Raw genomic sequence first — 16,943 nt, 5'->3', positions numbered from 1 at the left:
TGTGATTATCCAGCAAGGGAGATGAGATTGAGCCATACCGTGGGACGAGTGCTCCAGTGGCAAATGAGGGAGACAGCAGGACATGTTGTCCCCTTTGAGTCCCATGGGGCTTGTACAGCAGTCAAGGAAGGGTGGTTGAGCAAGGATATGAGTTACCCACATCTCAACTGCAAAGCTGTTTGGGGGCTGCAAGGCAGGGGTGGCATGTCCCACCCAGCTGTCCCCATTCACAGATGTGCTCTCGGCTGCTTGGGTGGCTTCTCCCCAGAGGAGCTCGGTGCTTATGCCCATGAAGATGACCTTCGAAGGTCCCTTCCAACCCAAACTGTTCTATGATTCTAAGTGGGGTGCAGGCATTATGTCTAGTTCTGCAGGACCAGCCCCTTTGCTCCATGCAAAGGCACAGACGGTGCCACAGTGACGCCTGGTGATGGGAGATGGATTCACATCTGGCACCTTCCCAGCCATGCATGCACCGTGTCTGTGCAAAGCAGCGACCCTCAGTGCAAGAGAAATGCAAGACGTGGGCCACAGGAGGGCTCCTCTGGAATTACAGGTATTTTCGCCAGTAATTTTTCCCAGCTGAAAAGCAAGCTGTTTATCTAAAGGTCAGAAAAGCAAGATGCTTTTGCATTAAAAGACCTATGTTTGAGAAGGCCCTAGAAGTGCAGTGAGGCTCTGTAACAAGACAGAGACTCCAGCTGAATATTCCACATTTTTCAGGGGAATGCCCAAGGTGTGGGGTGATTTGAGCTAACAGACACAGCTTGGCAGTCTTGGAGCACACCAGCACAGGGGTCTCTTACCCCAGCTCAGCTGTGGAGCTACAAGCACCTGCCTGTAGGTATCAAAATCTTATAACTCTGCTGATTTTTTTTAACCAGAACTTGACAGCGATAAATGAGAGCAGAACACCACCTTGCTAACACCCACTCAACCATCAAAGCAAGATTAGTTTGTGCCTATTTTGGTTTTGTCTTTAATAAAAAATCAATTAGACAATTACCAAATGAATATTCAGCCAGGGAGCTAGGTTGTCAGGCAGGCTTAAAGCACTTAGCACTGCTTTGTATTTTTCAGCTTGGAGTTATTTGGTGTATTGAAACTAAACAAGTGGATGAAGAAGAGAAAATCCCTTTCCCCAGAGATGTCCTAGTGTCACCTCAAATCCCAATGAAGTTTATTCTCCATTCCGGATGTTCAAAGCATCCTTCAGGTACTGCTGCTGAGCCTGGTGTATGGTTGCATGGTTGTTCTCCTTTTCCCGCTCCCATCTGACTTGCAACCCAAAAGATGAGTTGCTTTCTTTCTGTTTTAGGGTGCGTGCGAGGGTATTTTTAACTTGTTTTTTTGAAGTAAACAGGAGTTATGCAACATCCCTTTGCTCATGAAGTCTCTGCACTCACTTCCCTATTCTCCAAAGAAATGTTTAAAAAAACAGTGGGCAATTTGGACTGAATTTGAGGGGAAGGAGTGGTTAAAAGAGGCTTCATTTTTCAATAGGTCTGTACCACATACATTCTCAAAGCTTTATGAAGGAAGAAGTTTGGTTCTTTTAAGTGAAACCTCATGGGACATCAAAAACCAAGGTGTGGACATCTCTGTATTGGAAGAACAAGCCTAAGGACAAATGTGGAGCAGGAGGACAGGCACTCAGCTTACTTGGATTGTAATTGTCAGATGATTCAGAGGCTTTTCTGCTGGTTGAAGAGACCGACACCCTGTCCTTCCTGGGGACCTGAAAGCTCCTCATCACCTTCCAGATGCAGTACCTGTACAAGAAATACTGAAGACAGCAAACATCCAAGCAAACATCTACAGCCGAACTCCTGGGGAGTGTCTCATCTGCATTTTCATCATGTCATAGGAACAGATATTTGGAGAAAGAGGCTGGGGTCCACAGAGGCTCCCCACCTCAGGAGAGAGAGGATAGGTACCTTCTCCAGTAGTACATCAGGATGGGGAAGATAGTGACCTTGGCCTTGTGGTAGAGGACACGATTCAGTAGCCCCTTAGAAGCTAAACTCCAGATGAGATCTCTGTTGTCTTCAGAAATGTTTACCTGGCCACAGAAGAGAACTTGCTTAACCAAAGCAGATTGTGCTGCTCCTGTTGGGCCCTAGAGGTGTGTTTCTCTCTTTGACCACAGCCTGCATTTCAGCAGTCTCTAAGACAAGATACTAGTTAGGTCCTGGCCAACTGTCCCGGATACAAAGGTGGGATCTCCCCTGGGTTTCTGTGGAAAGTACTGTGCTCTGCTCTCCAAAGAGAAGATGGGCGGAGTCATGGCTACTATACTATAGGGAAAGAAGTGGATGCAGTAGGGAGGTGATGATGGTGATGTTCACCTCTAGAGAGTTAAAAAACTGAACTGGTGGAGTGCAGCACACATCTTGGTGCTTCAGCCCTGGCATTTCTCCAGCAGGTAGGAGATTTCACCATTTCCTTGTCCACACACTTGTTCCAAATCCATCCGAGTCAAGTGCTAGTGTGGGTCTGATGGTGGATCAGTTCCCATCCCATGGAGACCAAGTGAAGGTCCCAAGCTCCAGAACGTGCTCTTAAGGTTCACAGCATGCTTGGCTGGACCAGATCCAAATCTCAGCCTGGTTCCCTTTTCCCCACAACTGCTCACAGCTGCGATGCAAGGTTCTTGAGCAATGAGCAGACAGCAGCTCTTAGCCTTCCTGGGTGGGTCCCAGAATCTTACCCGCAATTTGGGGGGAATATCAGAGTTCAGGAAGACTTTGTTGATTATGGCAACTTTCTTTTTGAGAAAGGCAACTTCCTTCTCTGGTTGCATGTTGCGATCTGCCAGAACGTCAAGTGAATCAGCCAGCTTGGAAAACCTGCAAAGGCATGTGGGGTCTTGCTCTGAGGGAAGCACTCTTGACTGCTAGACTAGACAGTAGTGTTCTTGCTCAGCTCTGTATTTACTGGGCCACAAGAAACAATCTGTGAGGTGTCCAACAGTAAAACAGAAGTGTTGAAAAGCCACTTCTCTCTTCTGCCACCCTCGTGGTCATGGCATTCACCTGGGGGATGTGATGTTTGCCCTTTTTCAGGAAAAGAGGGGAATTGAAACATGGTCTCACGTAGGTGGGGGTGTGCTGACTGTGGGGCTGGCGTGCATCAGCCATGGTTTGCTCTTACACCTTTGCCAGGGAATGGGACAAAATCAATGGAGAAATGCTGCAACTGGCAGGTCAAGAAAGGTGTAGGCAAAATGTTAGATTGCTTGGGACTGTCAAACCAGAAGTACTTCTAGGGTACCCAAACAGGAACCCTCTGGCTGAATTGCAGGGTTTTGTGGGCTCCAGGGCAGGTGACCATGAGCAGATTGGATGTAGACAGCTCCAGGGCGAGACTTTGGTTGTTTCACATGCTGCAGTGTGGTGTCCAGACACTGGCCTTGCAGAGAGGTGCTGACAGGAGTTTAGGGCTGGCGGCACAGACCTTAGTGTGTACTAATGAACCCATGGTCCAGGCTGTTTTTTTTCTCCCTGCTAAGAGATGGGTAATACGCACAGGAAGGGAGACTGGTGGTACCCGAGCACCCGCTGGAAAGGGAACTTACTTGTCAATCTCCAGATAAAAGTGCAGGTCGTTGACAAGGAAGTTGATGGTGATGAACTGTCTGCTAAACAGGCGACGTCTCACTAGTACCATCTCCTTGTCCGGCAGGCTGCTGAGAGAGGCCGTGCGGGATTGGGAGCTGCTCCCGCTGCTGCTGCGCTTCGAGCCGATGGGCGAGTCTGAGAGAGAGGGAAGAGCTGCTGTGTCCTGCTTCTCCCAGCACTGGCTTCAAGGCCAGCTGGGCATCTGATGCTGAGCTATACCCTGCTCCTTCACCTCGCCTGTACTTGCTTTGCCTGCATGCGATTAATTTATTGAAAGTCTTTCTACCTACATGGACTACAGCCTTCCTGCAGCCAGGCTCTCCAGGGACTCTGCACCCATCCAGTGTGCAGCCTTCCCCCAGCTTGGTTTCTCCATCCATCCTTCTCTTTACACCCATGGAGTGCTTATGTTTTCATAAGGGATGGCCACAGTAGATCAAAAGTCTACTTGTCTGTCTAGCCATTATTCTGCTTTGACAGGGCCCACAGGTAGATAACTAGGGAGAGGGAAAGGTAAAAACATCTGTGTTACTTCCCCCATATACAATATTCTCCAGCCTCCAAACATTTTCATTTCCAGGGACTTCTTGATCTAGATGGGGTTTCTGTGTATTTAGCAAATTCAGTGGATTTCTTTTCTAACAGCTTTTTCAGCCTCCTCTTGATCCTGTGTGAACATTCAGCATCTACATTCTTTGGCAAAGCACCCGGTAGGTCAGCCCCTGTTGCATAGAAAACAATTCCATTTGGTTCGTCTTTTGGCCTGTGTCACCTTAGCTTCACTTAGTGCTTCCTGTTTTTTGTGGAAGGGATGCAAACTTGTATATGTGTTATCGCTTGAGAGAGATGCAACAGCATCATGGGGCACCCACATCAGAAAAACAGATATTGCATGAATATGTATGTGTGCGTGTTGCCTGTGCAAAATTCCGGACCTCATCTCCTGACTGCAGCACCCAAGTGTGCAGGTTTCTGCACAGCAATATCTGGCATCCTGAGATGCCTGCTCTTCTGGCTCTTTATATGCCTCCAGCAGAGAAAACTACGTCAGCATATGGAGATGGGAGATGAGCCACAGGTTTTCTCCATTTACTTCTCTGCCTAAACCCAGGACTGGCTTGGGGAGGGAGGAGAAGGGGTGGAAGGAGTCCAGCCATACTTTCCTCCTCATCTCGTAGCTCATGCCGGAGAAAGTCCTCAAACTCTGCACGGCGTTTGTCATCATACATCTCTTTCCGGAATTTGCAGATGCTCCTGACAATGTCGCGAATGCCATACCAGGCAGACCGCTGCAGAGACACGGCACAGCTCACCTCAGCAGCTGCAGGGCTTGCTCCCAGACACAGCCCTCCCCTTTGGACCCACCACTGGGAGATGGACCACCAAGAGTCCAGCCTTGGCAGTGGGATTGGTGACCCAGCCATCATCTTTGCTGTCTGGTGTTTCTTGGTTTCACTGGTGGCCATGGGTGATTGTGTGAATCACTTGGCCAGTCTTGACCAAATCTGGTGGAGTCTACATGAAGCAGGACTCCACAGCCTGTAGGAGTGAGGCTTTACCTATTAGCTGCCTTTTTGCAACTCTCCAAGTCTGACCCTTTCACCCTATTTACGTGAGCACCACTTGGCCTGCAGCATCTCCTCTCTTTCTTGCCTGGACAACATCCCCAAGTCTGCTGACAGAGAGGGTCTTTCCTTACCAGCTTGCTTGTCTTGAAGTCCCCCATTTTATTCTGCAAATGAAGGCTAAACTTAGGTGCATCACTTGGGGGGAACAGGTCCTGGTACTCCTTAAACCTGCCAGGTGGGAGATCAGAGAGAGAGCATCAAGGGCAGCCAGATGTGTGAGGGAGCAGTGGTTTGGTGGGAGGGTGACTGAGTATGGGGGAGCAGCTGGCAGGAATCACCCTGGGGTGAGGTTGCAAAAATGGACAGGGGCTGAATTTTTTGACACTGAGGGTGGTGAGAGCCTGGCCCAGGTTGCCCAGAGAGGTGGTGGATGCCCCATCCCTGAAGACATCCCAGGCCAGGCTGGACGAGGCTCTGAGCCACCTGAGCTGGTGAAGATGTCCCTGCTCATGCCAGGGGTTGGACTGGGTGAGCTTTGAATGTCCCTTCCAACTCAAATTATTCCACGTTTGTTACAGTTGCTGCCTGTCACTTTGGGGTTCCCATTGGAAGGGTGTGTTTGTGTAACCACTGGGCTCAGGAACCACCTCAGCCCAGGTCCTTACCATCGTTTTTCCATTGCCTTCTCGACAAAGATTTGTGCTGTCATCAACATGAAGGGACTGACTACTTTGGCCTCACTTATTTCTTTGATGATTGCAGAGTGGCAGTCCAGCCGCTCCTCTGGAAGAGAATTGTGGTCACTGTCTGCCCCTGCCAGCTACCCCCGAGCCACCATGACATCTCTTCCCACCCTCACATCTGAAAGTGGCACCTTGTTACATCTCTCCCTGTCCTGTTTGCTGAATTTGGTTGTCTCATCCCTTTTCCTTTCTATATTGTGCTAATTGCATACTTCGGGAATGAGGCTGTCACTCCAAGAGCTCTCCTCTATCTTGTATTCATGTCAGTAGATCCTGCCAAAGAAGTAGGCCACCTTCCTAGAAATGTAAGTGGCAGTGGAAGGCCACAGCAAATAAATGTTCCACTGGATAGCAAAGGAGAATTGGCAGGTCCCTGCAAGATGACATAAAATCTGCAACCAGCATCCAGCTTAGGGCAAAGAGGCTTTCATCACAAATGGAGTAAAGTGTAGCAGGGGAGGGCACCTACCAGCTGGGATTTTGCCATGGAAATAAGTTTTGACAATGTTGTTAACAAGGATGCTCTTTGCCTTGGAGTTGGTCTCGGAAGCTAGCTTCTCCACAGCCATCCAGAAGCGCAGTGGTTCATGGGCACCGTGCTCCTCGAGGAACTGCTTGAAGTACTGCAGGTGGACAGGGTTGTGCAGGACTTTCACAAAGTGCCTGTAGAGGAGGAGACACCAGGAGATGGGATCTCTGTGCCACCAGTGACCTGGAAAATAGCCAAGACCTCTGTGCTAGCTCCTCCAACAAAAGATAACGAAAAAAGATGTAGAAACACGTGGATGAGTATTGAGTGGGATCGGTGAAACAGATGGGCCAGTAAAGGTATCAGTGGAGCACAGTCTTCCTCGTCTGTCCTGCCCATCCACCGAGCCGTTGCAAATCCAAGGGTGAAATGTCATGACAAGTTATTTCTTTTCTGCAATAGGTGCACTTGCCCAACAGCATTGCTGCCATGTATCCAAAGGAACCGGTCTCAGCCCAAAGAGGAGGCTTCACCCAGGGAATCATGGAGGAGACAGGACTTAAGGTCCATGCTGGAGACCTCAGAGCCTGCAAATGGAGTGGTGCAGCCCTGCAGAGACCATGGAGGGAGGCAGGTAAGGATGTGGCACATGGAAGGACTGGTGGGAGGAGGAGGTTGTGCTCCCCTCTGGTGCTTGACCATAAAGAGCAATAATTTGCCACTGGATGGCAGAGAACTTCATGGGTTTGGCCATGGAGAGGGTGTTCTGGAGTAGAAAAACCTTGCCACTTGCAGCTGGTATGTCAGGAGATTCTTAATAGATGTAAAGCCACAGGACAGCCACATTGTGAAGATTCAGCAGAGCTTTGGAACACCAGAGCTGGGAGTGGACTGGGATTTTGGGTCATTAATGAGGTTAGAAAAACCTTATTTGAAGATCAGTGGACAGGGTCAGATATTTTCTTTGTCTAAGTGTGGCTCCTGAGAGTCACTTTCACAACAAACACTAAGAACTGCTCCTACTCAGGACCTGTGTCCTGGATACCATTTATATCCTGATGTGGAGCTGCGAGGACTCATGTCTGGAGATTTCCCAGGAGGTGAGACATGAACCCCAAGGACATTCACGCAGTCAGCGAGGACAGAGATTTATGTGTGGTCACAGGGTGGTTTTAAGTGATTTTTTTTGAGAATCTGAGAGCTGCTCAGCTGTGGTACAGGCAGCATGCCGGGGAGGGATTGAGGATGAAGTGCATGAGATGTGTGCAATATGTGAGGAGTAAATGTGAATGATGGGATGGTGGATGTATTAATACATTTTTCTCCTTTCCTTGGTAATTCTACAGTTCAGACCCATGGGCCACCCATGTCCACATCTGAGAGAGCCCAGTGATGAAGCAGGAGCACTGGGAAAAAAATCTGTCTCCTGAAAGAGTGGAAGAGTCAAAAACCAGCAAAACCCTGTGCTGCAAGGTGCCAGACCTGGGTCTTCTAGGCAGCTTCTCTGCTGAAACAGTGATGGACTTCATGGTGCTTGATTCCTTTTTGCTCACGGGAGGAGTGGTTGTCGTCTTTATTTTCTTAGGTTCAGCAGCTGTGGGGACAGAACATGGTTGGTCCCTTCCACAGGTGACAGGCAGAGTCTGCTAACAGCTGTCCACAGGGCAGAGGACCACAAAGAAACACAGGCTTCTCCAGACCCACCATGCTGGTGTCTGCATGGTGAGCCCAGCTCAGGAGATGCTGGAGAACTCTTTGTGTGGTTTGACCACACTGGTATCTGCTTCAGAGAAGCCCTCCCAACCCCACCCTCACTGGCTGGATTAACACTCCAGAACACTCCATATCTTTCAAGGGTGGCTTGGTCTCTCATTCTGGAGATGTTCTATGGGATGCAAATAGGGAAGACCCCTGCTTGTCCAGTCCCCTAAGGGTGTGTTAGAGCACCTCCAAGGGCATGATGGTTGAGAGCCCACCCTGCTTCTGGCCTGCTCTGACTGGACTCACCAGTTGATGGGCTTTTGAGACACACAAGCTCATTTTCTGTGTTTGGGCCGTCCCCAGCCAGCAAGGGTTCCTGAACAGCCACCTTATTTGATATCCACTTCTGGGATCCTGCATCTGAGAGAGAAGAGGGGAGAGATCCAATGTCCATTCCTCCTGGCTACGACAGCATTTGCCCTGAGTGCTGTGTGGTGATCATGACTTGCCTTTCTTTCCCCCTTCTCTGTCCCGTTCCCATGATCTACCTGTGACACTGCATTTCTGAGCTATGACTGAGGCCCCACAAGCTACCTAAGGGTTGCTACAGGTGACAGCTGCCATTCTCAGTGCACCGGCAAGCACCCAGAAACTCCATGTCATTCTCCAAAAATGATGTGAGAAGACAAAGCTCAGATGTTACACCAGCGTGGCCAGTCCCAGGGTCCACAGGAGAAGGTCAGGGTCTGGAAGTGGGGTGACAGTGGCTGTTAACTGCCTTTGGGTTTCAGTCAGTTCGCTGCAGCCTCCATTTGATCCGGTGACCCAGGCCAGTGCAGGGATGTGGCATTTGGTGCCTCTGGTACTGGCAGAAAGGAATTTGGCCCATAAGTCACTGCTAAAGCTTGGATTACAGCTGGTGGCTCCTAAATACCCTGTCCCATCCTACTCCATGTTGTCCACGCGCTGCCGGGAATGCACCAAAGCCTATGCATTAGGGGTGTTGGTCATGAATGCACAAAATATGCTTTATCATCTTGAGCCAACGTGAGCCCTGGCAGAAATCTAGAGTCTCCTCTTACCAGTCCTGCACAGGAGAGGTTCCACATCTGCCTGGATGGAGCCACCTCTCTGGATGTCCCAAGTGGCAATTAGTTGCCAGTGCTCGGAGGAGAGACCTTCCAAATTCCTTGTGCCATGCAAGGCCTGGCTCAGCTTCAAGGATGCATTTATCCGCTGGGACAGGAGGAAACATTCATTTTTCCTAACAGCATGGCCTTGTGTCTCAGGCATGGGGACATCACGCTGTGGAGACTATGGCGAGAAGAGCAGAGGGTGATTGCACAGAGCACATACCCCATCCAAGGAGCTGCTCCTGCCCTGTGCCCAACAGGCTAGCTGCATGTTTTACTGTTCATTGGAGTACAAACCTACCCAAGATAGAGCTCTGCTTTTGCCTCAAACCATCTGGAATAAATCTATGTGCACACAAAGCTCAGCATAGACCTTGATCCCACCCATGCAGCTGCTTCAAGCTGGCCCACATCTGCCTGCAGCTGGGACACACGGGGGACACGCCGCAGGTCCAGGCAACAGCTTGCTAAGCAAAGGCAGCAGCTTTCCTCAAGAGGCCAACGTCCACCCAGGAGGGCTGAAAACAACCCCAAAGGTGTCCCTGGCAGACAGGGAACCTCATGTGCCTTTTTGGTTGGTTTGGCTGACCCTCCTGCAGGCTTTGGGCCCCCCGCACCAGTCAGCAGTTTACACGAGTCACCATGCAGCAGCATCAGAGTGGCTGGTTTCTGGCCGGGATACAAGCTGCTGAGAACAAGCACCAAAAATATCCCTGCTAAGCCCCCGAGCAGTTCCCTCGACATCCGTGCAGCAAGATCCAGGAGGAGTTTGGCTCAGAGCATGGTGCCTATGGAGAGCACGGCCTCAACACCTGCTGAACCGCTAATTGCACTCCCGGAGCAGGGCTGTGCTCTGAGGGGTAATTTCCTTGACAAGACATGCTTAAAAACCCAGGCAGCTAATTAACTTGCAACCAAGAGCATTGAATTAATCAGGGTCAGGAGCTGCCAGCTGAGTTTTCCAAAATGCTCAGCTCTCACTGACTGAGATGCTGTCATCTCTGAGAGCCACGTCTTTGGGGGCACTAACCCTGATGGCCTCTCCTTGCCATTTCCAGGATCAGATGCATATTTTTACGTTGCAGTTTGGAGAAAAGCCAAATGGCTGAAGAACACTGTCTGCAGTGAGCAAAACCACCTGCATAGGTTGTGCAGGGACTGAAGCAGGTGGGATGCTTGGAGGTTCTGGTTTGTGAGAAGGTTTTTGGGTGTAAGGTTTGTAGTTTGGGTGTTAATAAACATGAGGTATTAGTGAGATTTCTGCTGGCAGGAAGGATAATTGTCTGGGAAGATGAGTGCTTGTGTGACTCAGCTTTCCTAAATCATTTCTTTACACAGAGGAAAAAAAATGTGCAAAGCTCAAGCACAGTTGAATCATAGGCTGAAAGGCTGCATGCCCTCTTCCCCTAGTGTGTCGGCCAGTCGCTTGTGCTGGAACAGGCACATACGCATGCGTGTCTGCACAAGTCATATTTACAGCAGCGTTTGCTGCAAGGATAAAAGGGAGAGAGTGCATTCCCAGAAGTGTTTTGCCCATGAGGCAGTTACCCAGTGTGCTAGCTGCTGCTGGGCTAACCCCCGCCTACCCTGGAAGACTGGTTTTAAGTCTCCTTGCTTTTGGGCCAGGTCGTGGCTTGTCTCGGGGAGCTCTTGCAGGGCATGCCTGCAGTGCTGCTGACTTATGGGATGCTGCAGTGGAAAAGCTGAGGATCATTGCTTAGGACAGGCACAGGGGACACCGTGGGATGGGTTTCTCCTCCCTCCCTCTCTGCAATTTTTCACATCCCTGCTGCTGCCTGCATGCCCTGCGAAGATGACCGTGTCCCCTGTGCATCCCCTTTACCATGAACTGGAGGAACGTCCTGTCGTCATCAGCCAGAAATTCCTCATAGAAGAAGCAGAGCACCTACGGAGGAGCAAAGGTGGGTTGTCCTCAGATAGTGCTCCAGGAGCAACTGGCACCCCCAGCCTCGCTGTACCCTGAGGTCACAGCGGTGATGCCGTGGGCAGGTTACACTTGGCTGAGATGCCCAGGACAGCTCTGCTGGTGGCTGTACACCCGGTTGGTTTATTGGGTTGCTCAGAGGCTACCCAAAAATGTTTGGGCTATAAATGTGTTTTACCTTGTGTTGTGCTGGCACCAGTGACCCAGATGTGAAAGAACAGCTGCTGCTGTGCCATCCCCTGGCCATTGGTATGTGCGCCTAACAACCAAGGTCACCAGCTGCTAAATGACTGCTTGCCTCTGCTCCACTGCCCAGCAAACCAGCGAGGATGTTCTCCACTGGCTTGGCACATCTTGGTCACTGGTTCCAGCCCATGGTGGCTTGCAACTGCAAGTTTTTCCCTTCCTAATCTCTTTTCCTGTTCAATTTCCAAATACTTCTGTTCTTAAACATGCCTACAGCCCTCACACCTGCCTAGGTGTGCCAATGAGAGCTGTACCTCCCAGCCTGCCCACTGCCAGCACCTTGCAAATCTCCTTCTGGGCTCTGAATATCCAGGGGGAGAATTCTCCAGACATCAGATGGTACCGCAAGCTTCTGAGAGTCCTGGCCTCCAGGGGAAGCTGATGAATAGTGCCCTCCTCCAGATAGGTCTTGCATATCTTCTCCCCAATCAAATGACGTAGGAAGAAACTGTTTTCTCTGCTGGGGTCCAACCCCACAGGCAGAAATTCCTCCAGGTCATGCCACAGGTCCAGGAGAAGAGTCTCCATGGAGCGGTTCTGGCGCTCTAAAAAGTCCCTGAAGGGCCGTCCTGCACAGGTCTCAGCACTAAGTGCCCAGGGAAGGAAACACAAGGTCTTAACTGGCTCTTTCAGGGATGGCAGCTGGACAAGGGGTGTAGAGGAAGACAGGTTAGAGAGGACTTTCTCTTCACAGAGGTCTTCCAGACGAAGGACCTGCTCTGCACTGGGTCTAGGTCTTTCGGGAGAGGTTGCTCCTCCTTTTCCTCCAAAGGCAGTGTTTGCAGTATGCTCTGACTGTGGAGGAATTGGTCCCAAAGCATCCTTATCCAGATGTGATTCCTTTGTGCTCCCAACTGGTCCCAGCTGCCTTTCTGGTTGCACCCAAAAACTGGACATCTTCATTTCTTGGGTGTCTCTTCCCTCCTTGGCCACAGTCCAGATCTCCGCTTTGGCCTTCTTGCTGCAGTAGGGCCCTGACAAACCCTGGCTCCTTTTAATATGCATTATGAAAAGACTCTCTGAAAAGCCTGAGGGCTCCTGCGATTTGGCCCATAATAAACGCTCCTGATACTCCTGCAGCAGAGGCCAGCACGATTGATCTTCTTCCATGCCCTTCTTGCAGTGGATGAAAAATTTAGGGAGCCAGTAACTCTGAATCATAAAGAGGGCTCGTTCCTGCATCTTGCTTAGGGTCTCCCTCCTGGTGCTGGTGGCCTGAACATGCTTGGCTTTTGGCAGCAACCCTGGAATGGATACAGGGGATTCTGATGGAGAGATGGCTCATGCAGACCATTCCCCACACAAGCAAAGCTGGTGATGGTATCCCAGCTCCCTGGGAGCATCCTGGAAAGGCCACCTCTCTGGAAGGGCACTGCTAGTCCCCAGCTTCCATGTTTCTTACCAATCATGGTACTGCAGAGAGTGACGACGCTGGAGCCTTCACGCAGGTGAGTGGCTTTCAGTCTGTGGAACAAGGACAGGTAGAGGTCCCTCTGCCTCGCGTCTGACTCGTCAAGCCCCAGGAGCCTTTCGGTGGTGAGCCAGAAGTTGGTCAGTTCTTCCCCTATGGATCAGACATAGGATGGGAGTCAGAGGGAGCCCATGAGCCCCACTCATGAGCAAAGCAGCCTGTGTTGTGGGGTTTTTTTGTTTGTTTTTAAACAAAAGGAAAGAAGTAAAGATCACCTGGATGAACTGGGGAATGGTGTAGAGAAGGCTGTACATCTCCCTGGTGTACAGTGCCCATGCTGGGGCTCTGCTGCTGGCTCATCTTCCAAACCCATGTCTGGGGTCACAGTGTCTCCTGTCCCACTGGTGCTTACCTGTGTCCCAGGCTCTGTACCAGTGTCCCACCAGGCATCTGGCCTGTGGCTGGCTGAGAAGGGGCTGTGGAGCACCCTGTGCCCACCTGCCATTCCTTGGATGAAGGCCCGAAAATGCCACATGCCCTGGGTCCCGCTGATGAACTTCTCCAGCAGCCACTGGTCAGCACTTTGCCAGTTCAGCAGTTTTGCTGTCAGAGAGTGCAGAGCATGGCATCAGGGGGTGCATGGAGCAAGAGCCTCCCCCAAGCCCTCCAGACCCCACCAGCATCCTCCAGCCCCTGACACAGGCTGCTGGAGGGCAGCAGTGCTGTGAGACCAGCAAATTGCACTGAAATGGGAGTTTTGGCTGGGATTGTGGGATGCACATGTGGTGTTTGCAAGGATGCAGTACAACCCACTCCCATCAGGGATAGTATACCCAGCTATTGTGCATCTTCCCCCTTGCAAATGTCCATCTTTTTTGCCTGCATTTGGGGCTTGCTCTCAACCTCCTTGAGCTTGAGGTTCAACCTGACTGGTGAGAAGGCAGCAGTGCATTCAGAAACGACACTGGAGTAAGCCTGGACGAATTGCTTATTTTTCTGAAATGAAAATCTGCATCCCTGCTGCCACAGCTTTCTTTCCAGTGGCTTTTCCTTGTATTGACACATAGGCTGACAAAGCAGTTGGCTGGGCCGACATGGCTTGTTTTGGGTTAAACTGAGCACAATTCAGACTTGTTGCTGGCAGGACAGACCACAGCACAGACCTATTTTCCCTGGGCTGAGAGGTAAAGCCTCGCTCATCCCGTGGAAACCGTGGGATCTGCCGCACCCCTAAAAAATGGGATGTGCAATGCCTTTTTAACCCGGAGCAGAGGCACGACCCACTGGGCAGGCACCCGGTGGTGACAGCCCCGGGTGAGAGGAAGCCTTGCTGTGGTGACAACGACGAAGCTGCTCTGATTTCCTCCAAGCTGCGATGACTCACCTGCTTCCCCCGACCGAATGAAACCCAGGAGCTTCTGGCAGAGGACGAGGTGGAGGCACAAGCTGGATTTGCAGAAGTGAGGCAGACGGTGCTTTTCCAGCCACGCCAGTAAAGCCGGGGGGCTGGGATCCTGCGTTGCACCCCCCCCCCCCATGCCCAAGAAGAAGATTAAGCTGTGAGCAAGGAGCTGTCTCTTGTCTGGGGATTAGGGTAAGTAACGGGGCCCTACTATGGGGGAAGGAGGCAGGGGAAGGCACCTTGTTGCTAAATGGTGATGCAATTCACCCACATAAGGGTGGATTTTTGACCTATAGCCCCTGCTTGCGTCCGTGTGAGCTCTGCCTGCAAACCTGGGAGACCCAGTGCTGCAAGGCTGCCTCTCCTCGCAGCCTGCCTGCTTTCCCCGAGCCCAGGTAGGGAGGTACGGCAGCTTTTTGGCAGCACCAAGGGGAGTTAAGTTCCCTTTCGTGATGGGATCTGAGCACCACAACAGCATTTGTGGCTATGGGGAAGGGGGACGTCCATGGGGAGGGCTGAGCCAATTTGAGGATCAACAAGACCTTGGTTACCAGTGAACTGAGGAGGAATACAGGACACACATGCTCTCCTTAACTCCAGTTTACTGACCCCATAACCTGCCTGTGCACCAGGACTTTAAATGGCTTGCATTCCTCCCAGGGCTCAAAAGCAAAATACTGCCTGGGTTTGAAATAAGCCCCTGGCTGCATGAACAGGGGAGCCAAACAGTGGCCTTGGCAAAGAGAAACTAGCCCCTTATCTCCCCTGCCCCATGCCCTTCACCCTCCTCCTCACCCTCCTCGCAAGGGGCATTTTCTCACCAGGTGGCTCGGCAGCTCTGGCCAGAGGTCCCACCGGCCCGTGCTGCTGATGTAAATGGGTGTCTGGCCAAAAACCTGCATTGAAAGGAAAGGGGAGAGCTGAAAGAGATGGAGGGTGGCAGGGGAGCCCAGAGCCCAGCTGTTCTAGTTAGTCCTCACTACAGAGAAACATCGTCTTCCCTTTCAGACCTCTATCTCCAAGCTGAGGTCCTCAGGTTTCCCTCATTTTCCAGCCTGTGTGTGGTGTATTCCAAATTTTCCTGGGGTATCTGACACCACAGAAGCTGAAAGTTCACCTGAGAAGAGCTTAGAAAGGTCCTGGGTGCTTTATGGTGCAGAGTGGACTTACGGGAAGATTCAGAAATGTGTTGAAAAAGTCGACAAAAACATCATCTCTCAGCAGAAGTCCCATGTCCATGGAGGCTATGGTTGCTACAAGGGGGAGAAGAGAAAGTTACCTGAGCTTTGTGTTGCCAAATGTGATATAAATGCGAACCAAAGGATGCATTTTGAAAGGGACGGTTCTAGGGGATGTGCAGTATGAGCTTGTCCCGTGCACACATAGGAGGATTTGGACCTGCGACAGTCCATGAAATTTGGGTCCCAGTGCACCCATGTGAAGCCTAACCTGCTGTCCCCTTTGAGGTCTGATTAGAGGGGCTGAACGCCCCAGGAAAGGTAACTCACCCGTGGCCATCGTGCTGTTTTGTCCCGGGGACATGTTCTAGAATGCCATGCTGCTTGTGACACACTTGTCCAGTGAGTCTTCAGGGGGGCTACAGGGCTCTTGGGGACCACAGGGCTCTCAGCACCTCCCTCTTTGCTGTCCTTCAGGGAAATGACACTTTTCTAATCACCCGTCCTGCAAATGCACTTGGGCATTCCCAAAATGAAACCTTTCCCTTCTCCCCACTTGGTCAAACTTCTTGCCTTCAAACTGTGTTCTCGGTAGCACCTCAGCACTGCACACGGCTGCTGACAGTGCATCTGTGCAGGTGGTGATGGAAATTTCACAGGAGCCCCTGCTATAGCTTTCCCAGAGAGATCAACCCCAGATTTCTTATAAGCTCTTCTGCTTCATCAGATCTGGGGCTGAAACCCAACCTTGGAAACCCTCCAGTGGGAAAAGGAGAAAGAAAGAAGGAACCGCAACTGTCTTGCAGCAGCAGTCATCTGTTTCCCTGGCAAGAGGAGGAATCTGCTCCCCAGGTGGGTATTTGATCCCCTGGTCCATAATGCCGTGGTGTCAGACCTGGCAGAGCTTTTAGTGCCCTCCATGTTTTGGGCACCATTGTGCCTGGGGTCCCTGACGTGCCTTGCAGCAAAGAAGTGGGTCTGCTTGTCTGTGGCTTGGTGGGAGTGGGAAGGGTTTCGTGGCCTGTGAAGAGTGTGGAGCAGAGGTTTTGAGGCTTCTTCTGAACTGGACATTTCTTCTGGGCTTGCCTAAGTGGGGGGCTGCAGGGTAGAATCTGCCAACCTTGTGTTTCTAGGAAGCCTTGAGCTCTCTCGTTCTGACCATTAACAAAATACAGTTGCATTATATTGAGGGTCATGTCCCCTTCTGTCGCTGTGGCTGCAGTCCCTGTTAGTGTCCCCTGCGTGGGCACGGGCAGGTTAAAACACGTGTAAGGGCTTCCCCAGAAGCACCTTGATACAGGCAGCTGCCTGCACCCCGCAGGGTCCCCAGGATGGGGACACATCACGAGGTGGCGCTGTCAAATCAGGAATGCGAAGCTGTCCCAGGCAGCCACAGGGCTCCGCATTTCAGCAACGGGCTTGTGACTCCACAGCAGCAATTAGTACAGGGGTGACTCGTAATTAATTGTCGGGCTGGTGCTGGGGACCCGAGGGTGACAGCCCTGGGCTGCTGGCACTGGCTCTCAC

The 16,943-nt window shown here is 51.3% G+C and overlaps 1 protein-coding gene across 1 annotated transcript; it reads right to left on the bottom strand.

Annotated features, from left to right (window-relative positions):
• Positions 1 to 1,915: 1,915 nt before the first annotated feature.
• Positions 1,916 to 15,486, bottom strand: RGSL1 (regulator of G protein signaling like 1; the record flags this gene model as incomplete). Its single annotated transcript, XM_082053139.1, has 16 exons — positions 15,409 to 15,486; positions 15,060 to 15,134; positions 14,221 to 14,350; positions 13,335 to 13,439; positions 12,828 to 12,989; positions 11,705 to 12,669; positions 11,078 to 11,140; positions 9,184 to 9,415; positions 7,883 to 7,994; positions 6,401 to 6,594; positions 5,854 to 5,971; positions 5,320 to 5,416; positions 4,780 to 4,909; positions 3,578 to 3,755; positions 2,711 to 2,849; positions 1,916 to 2,062 (listed from the first exon to the last, which is right to left on the bottom strand). The coding sequence occupies exons 1-16, from the start codon at positions 15,475 to 15,477 to the stop codon at positions 1,916 to 1,918; spliced, it is 2,916 nt and encodes a 971-aa protein (XP_081909265.1). The 5' UTR covers positions 15,478 to 15,486.
• Positions 15,487 to 16,943: the final 1,457 nt, after the last annotated feature.

The sequence above is a fragment of the Streptopelia decaocto genome (genome assembly GCF_964273445.1).
Source record: "Streptopelia decaocto genome assembly, chromosome: 5".
Classification (NCBI taxonomy): domain Eukaryota; kingdom Metazoa; phylum Chordata; class Aves; order Columbiformes; family Columbidae; genus Streptopelia; species Streptopelia decaocto.
Note: the sequence above shows the minus strand (reverse complement) of the source record. Positions and strands in the feature narration are given on the sequence as shown.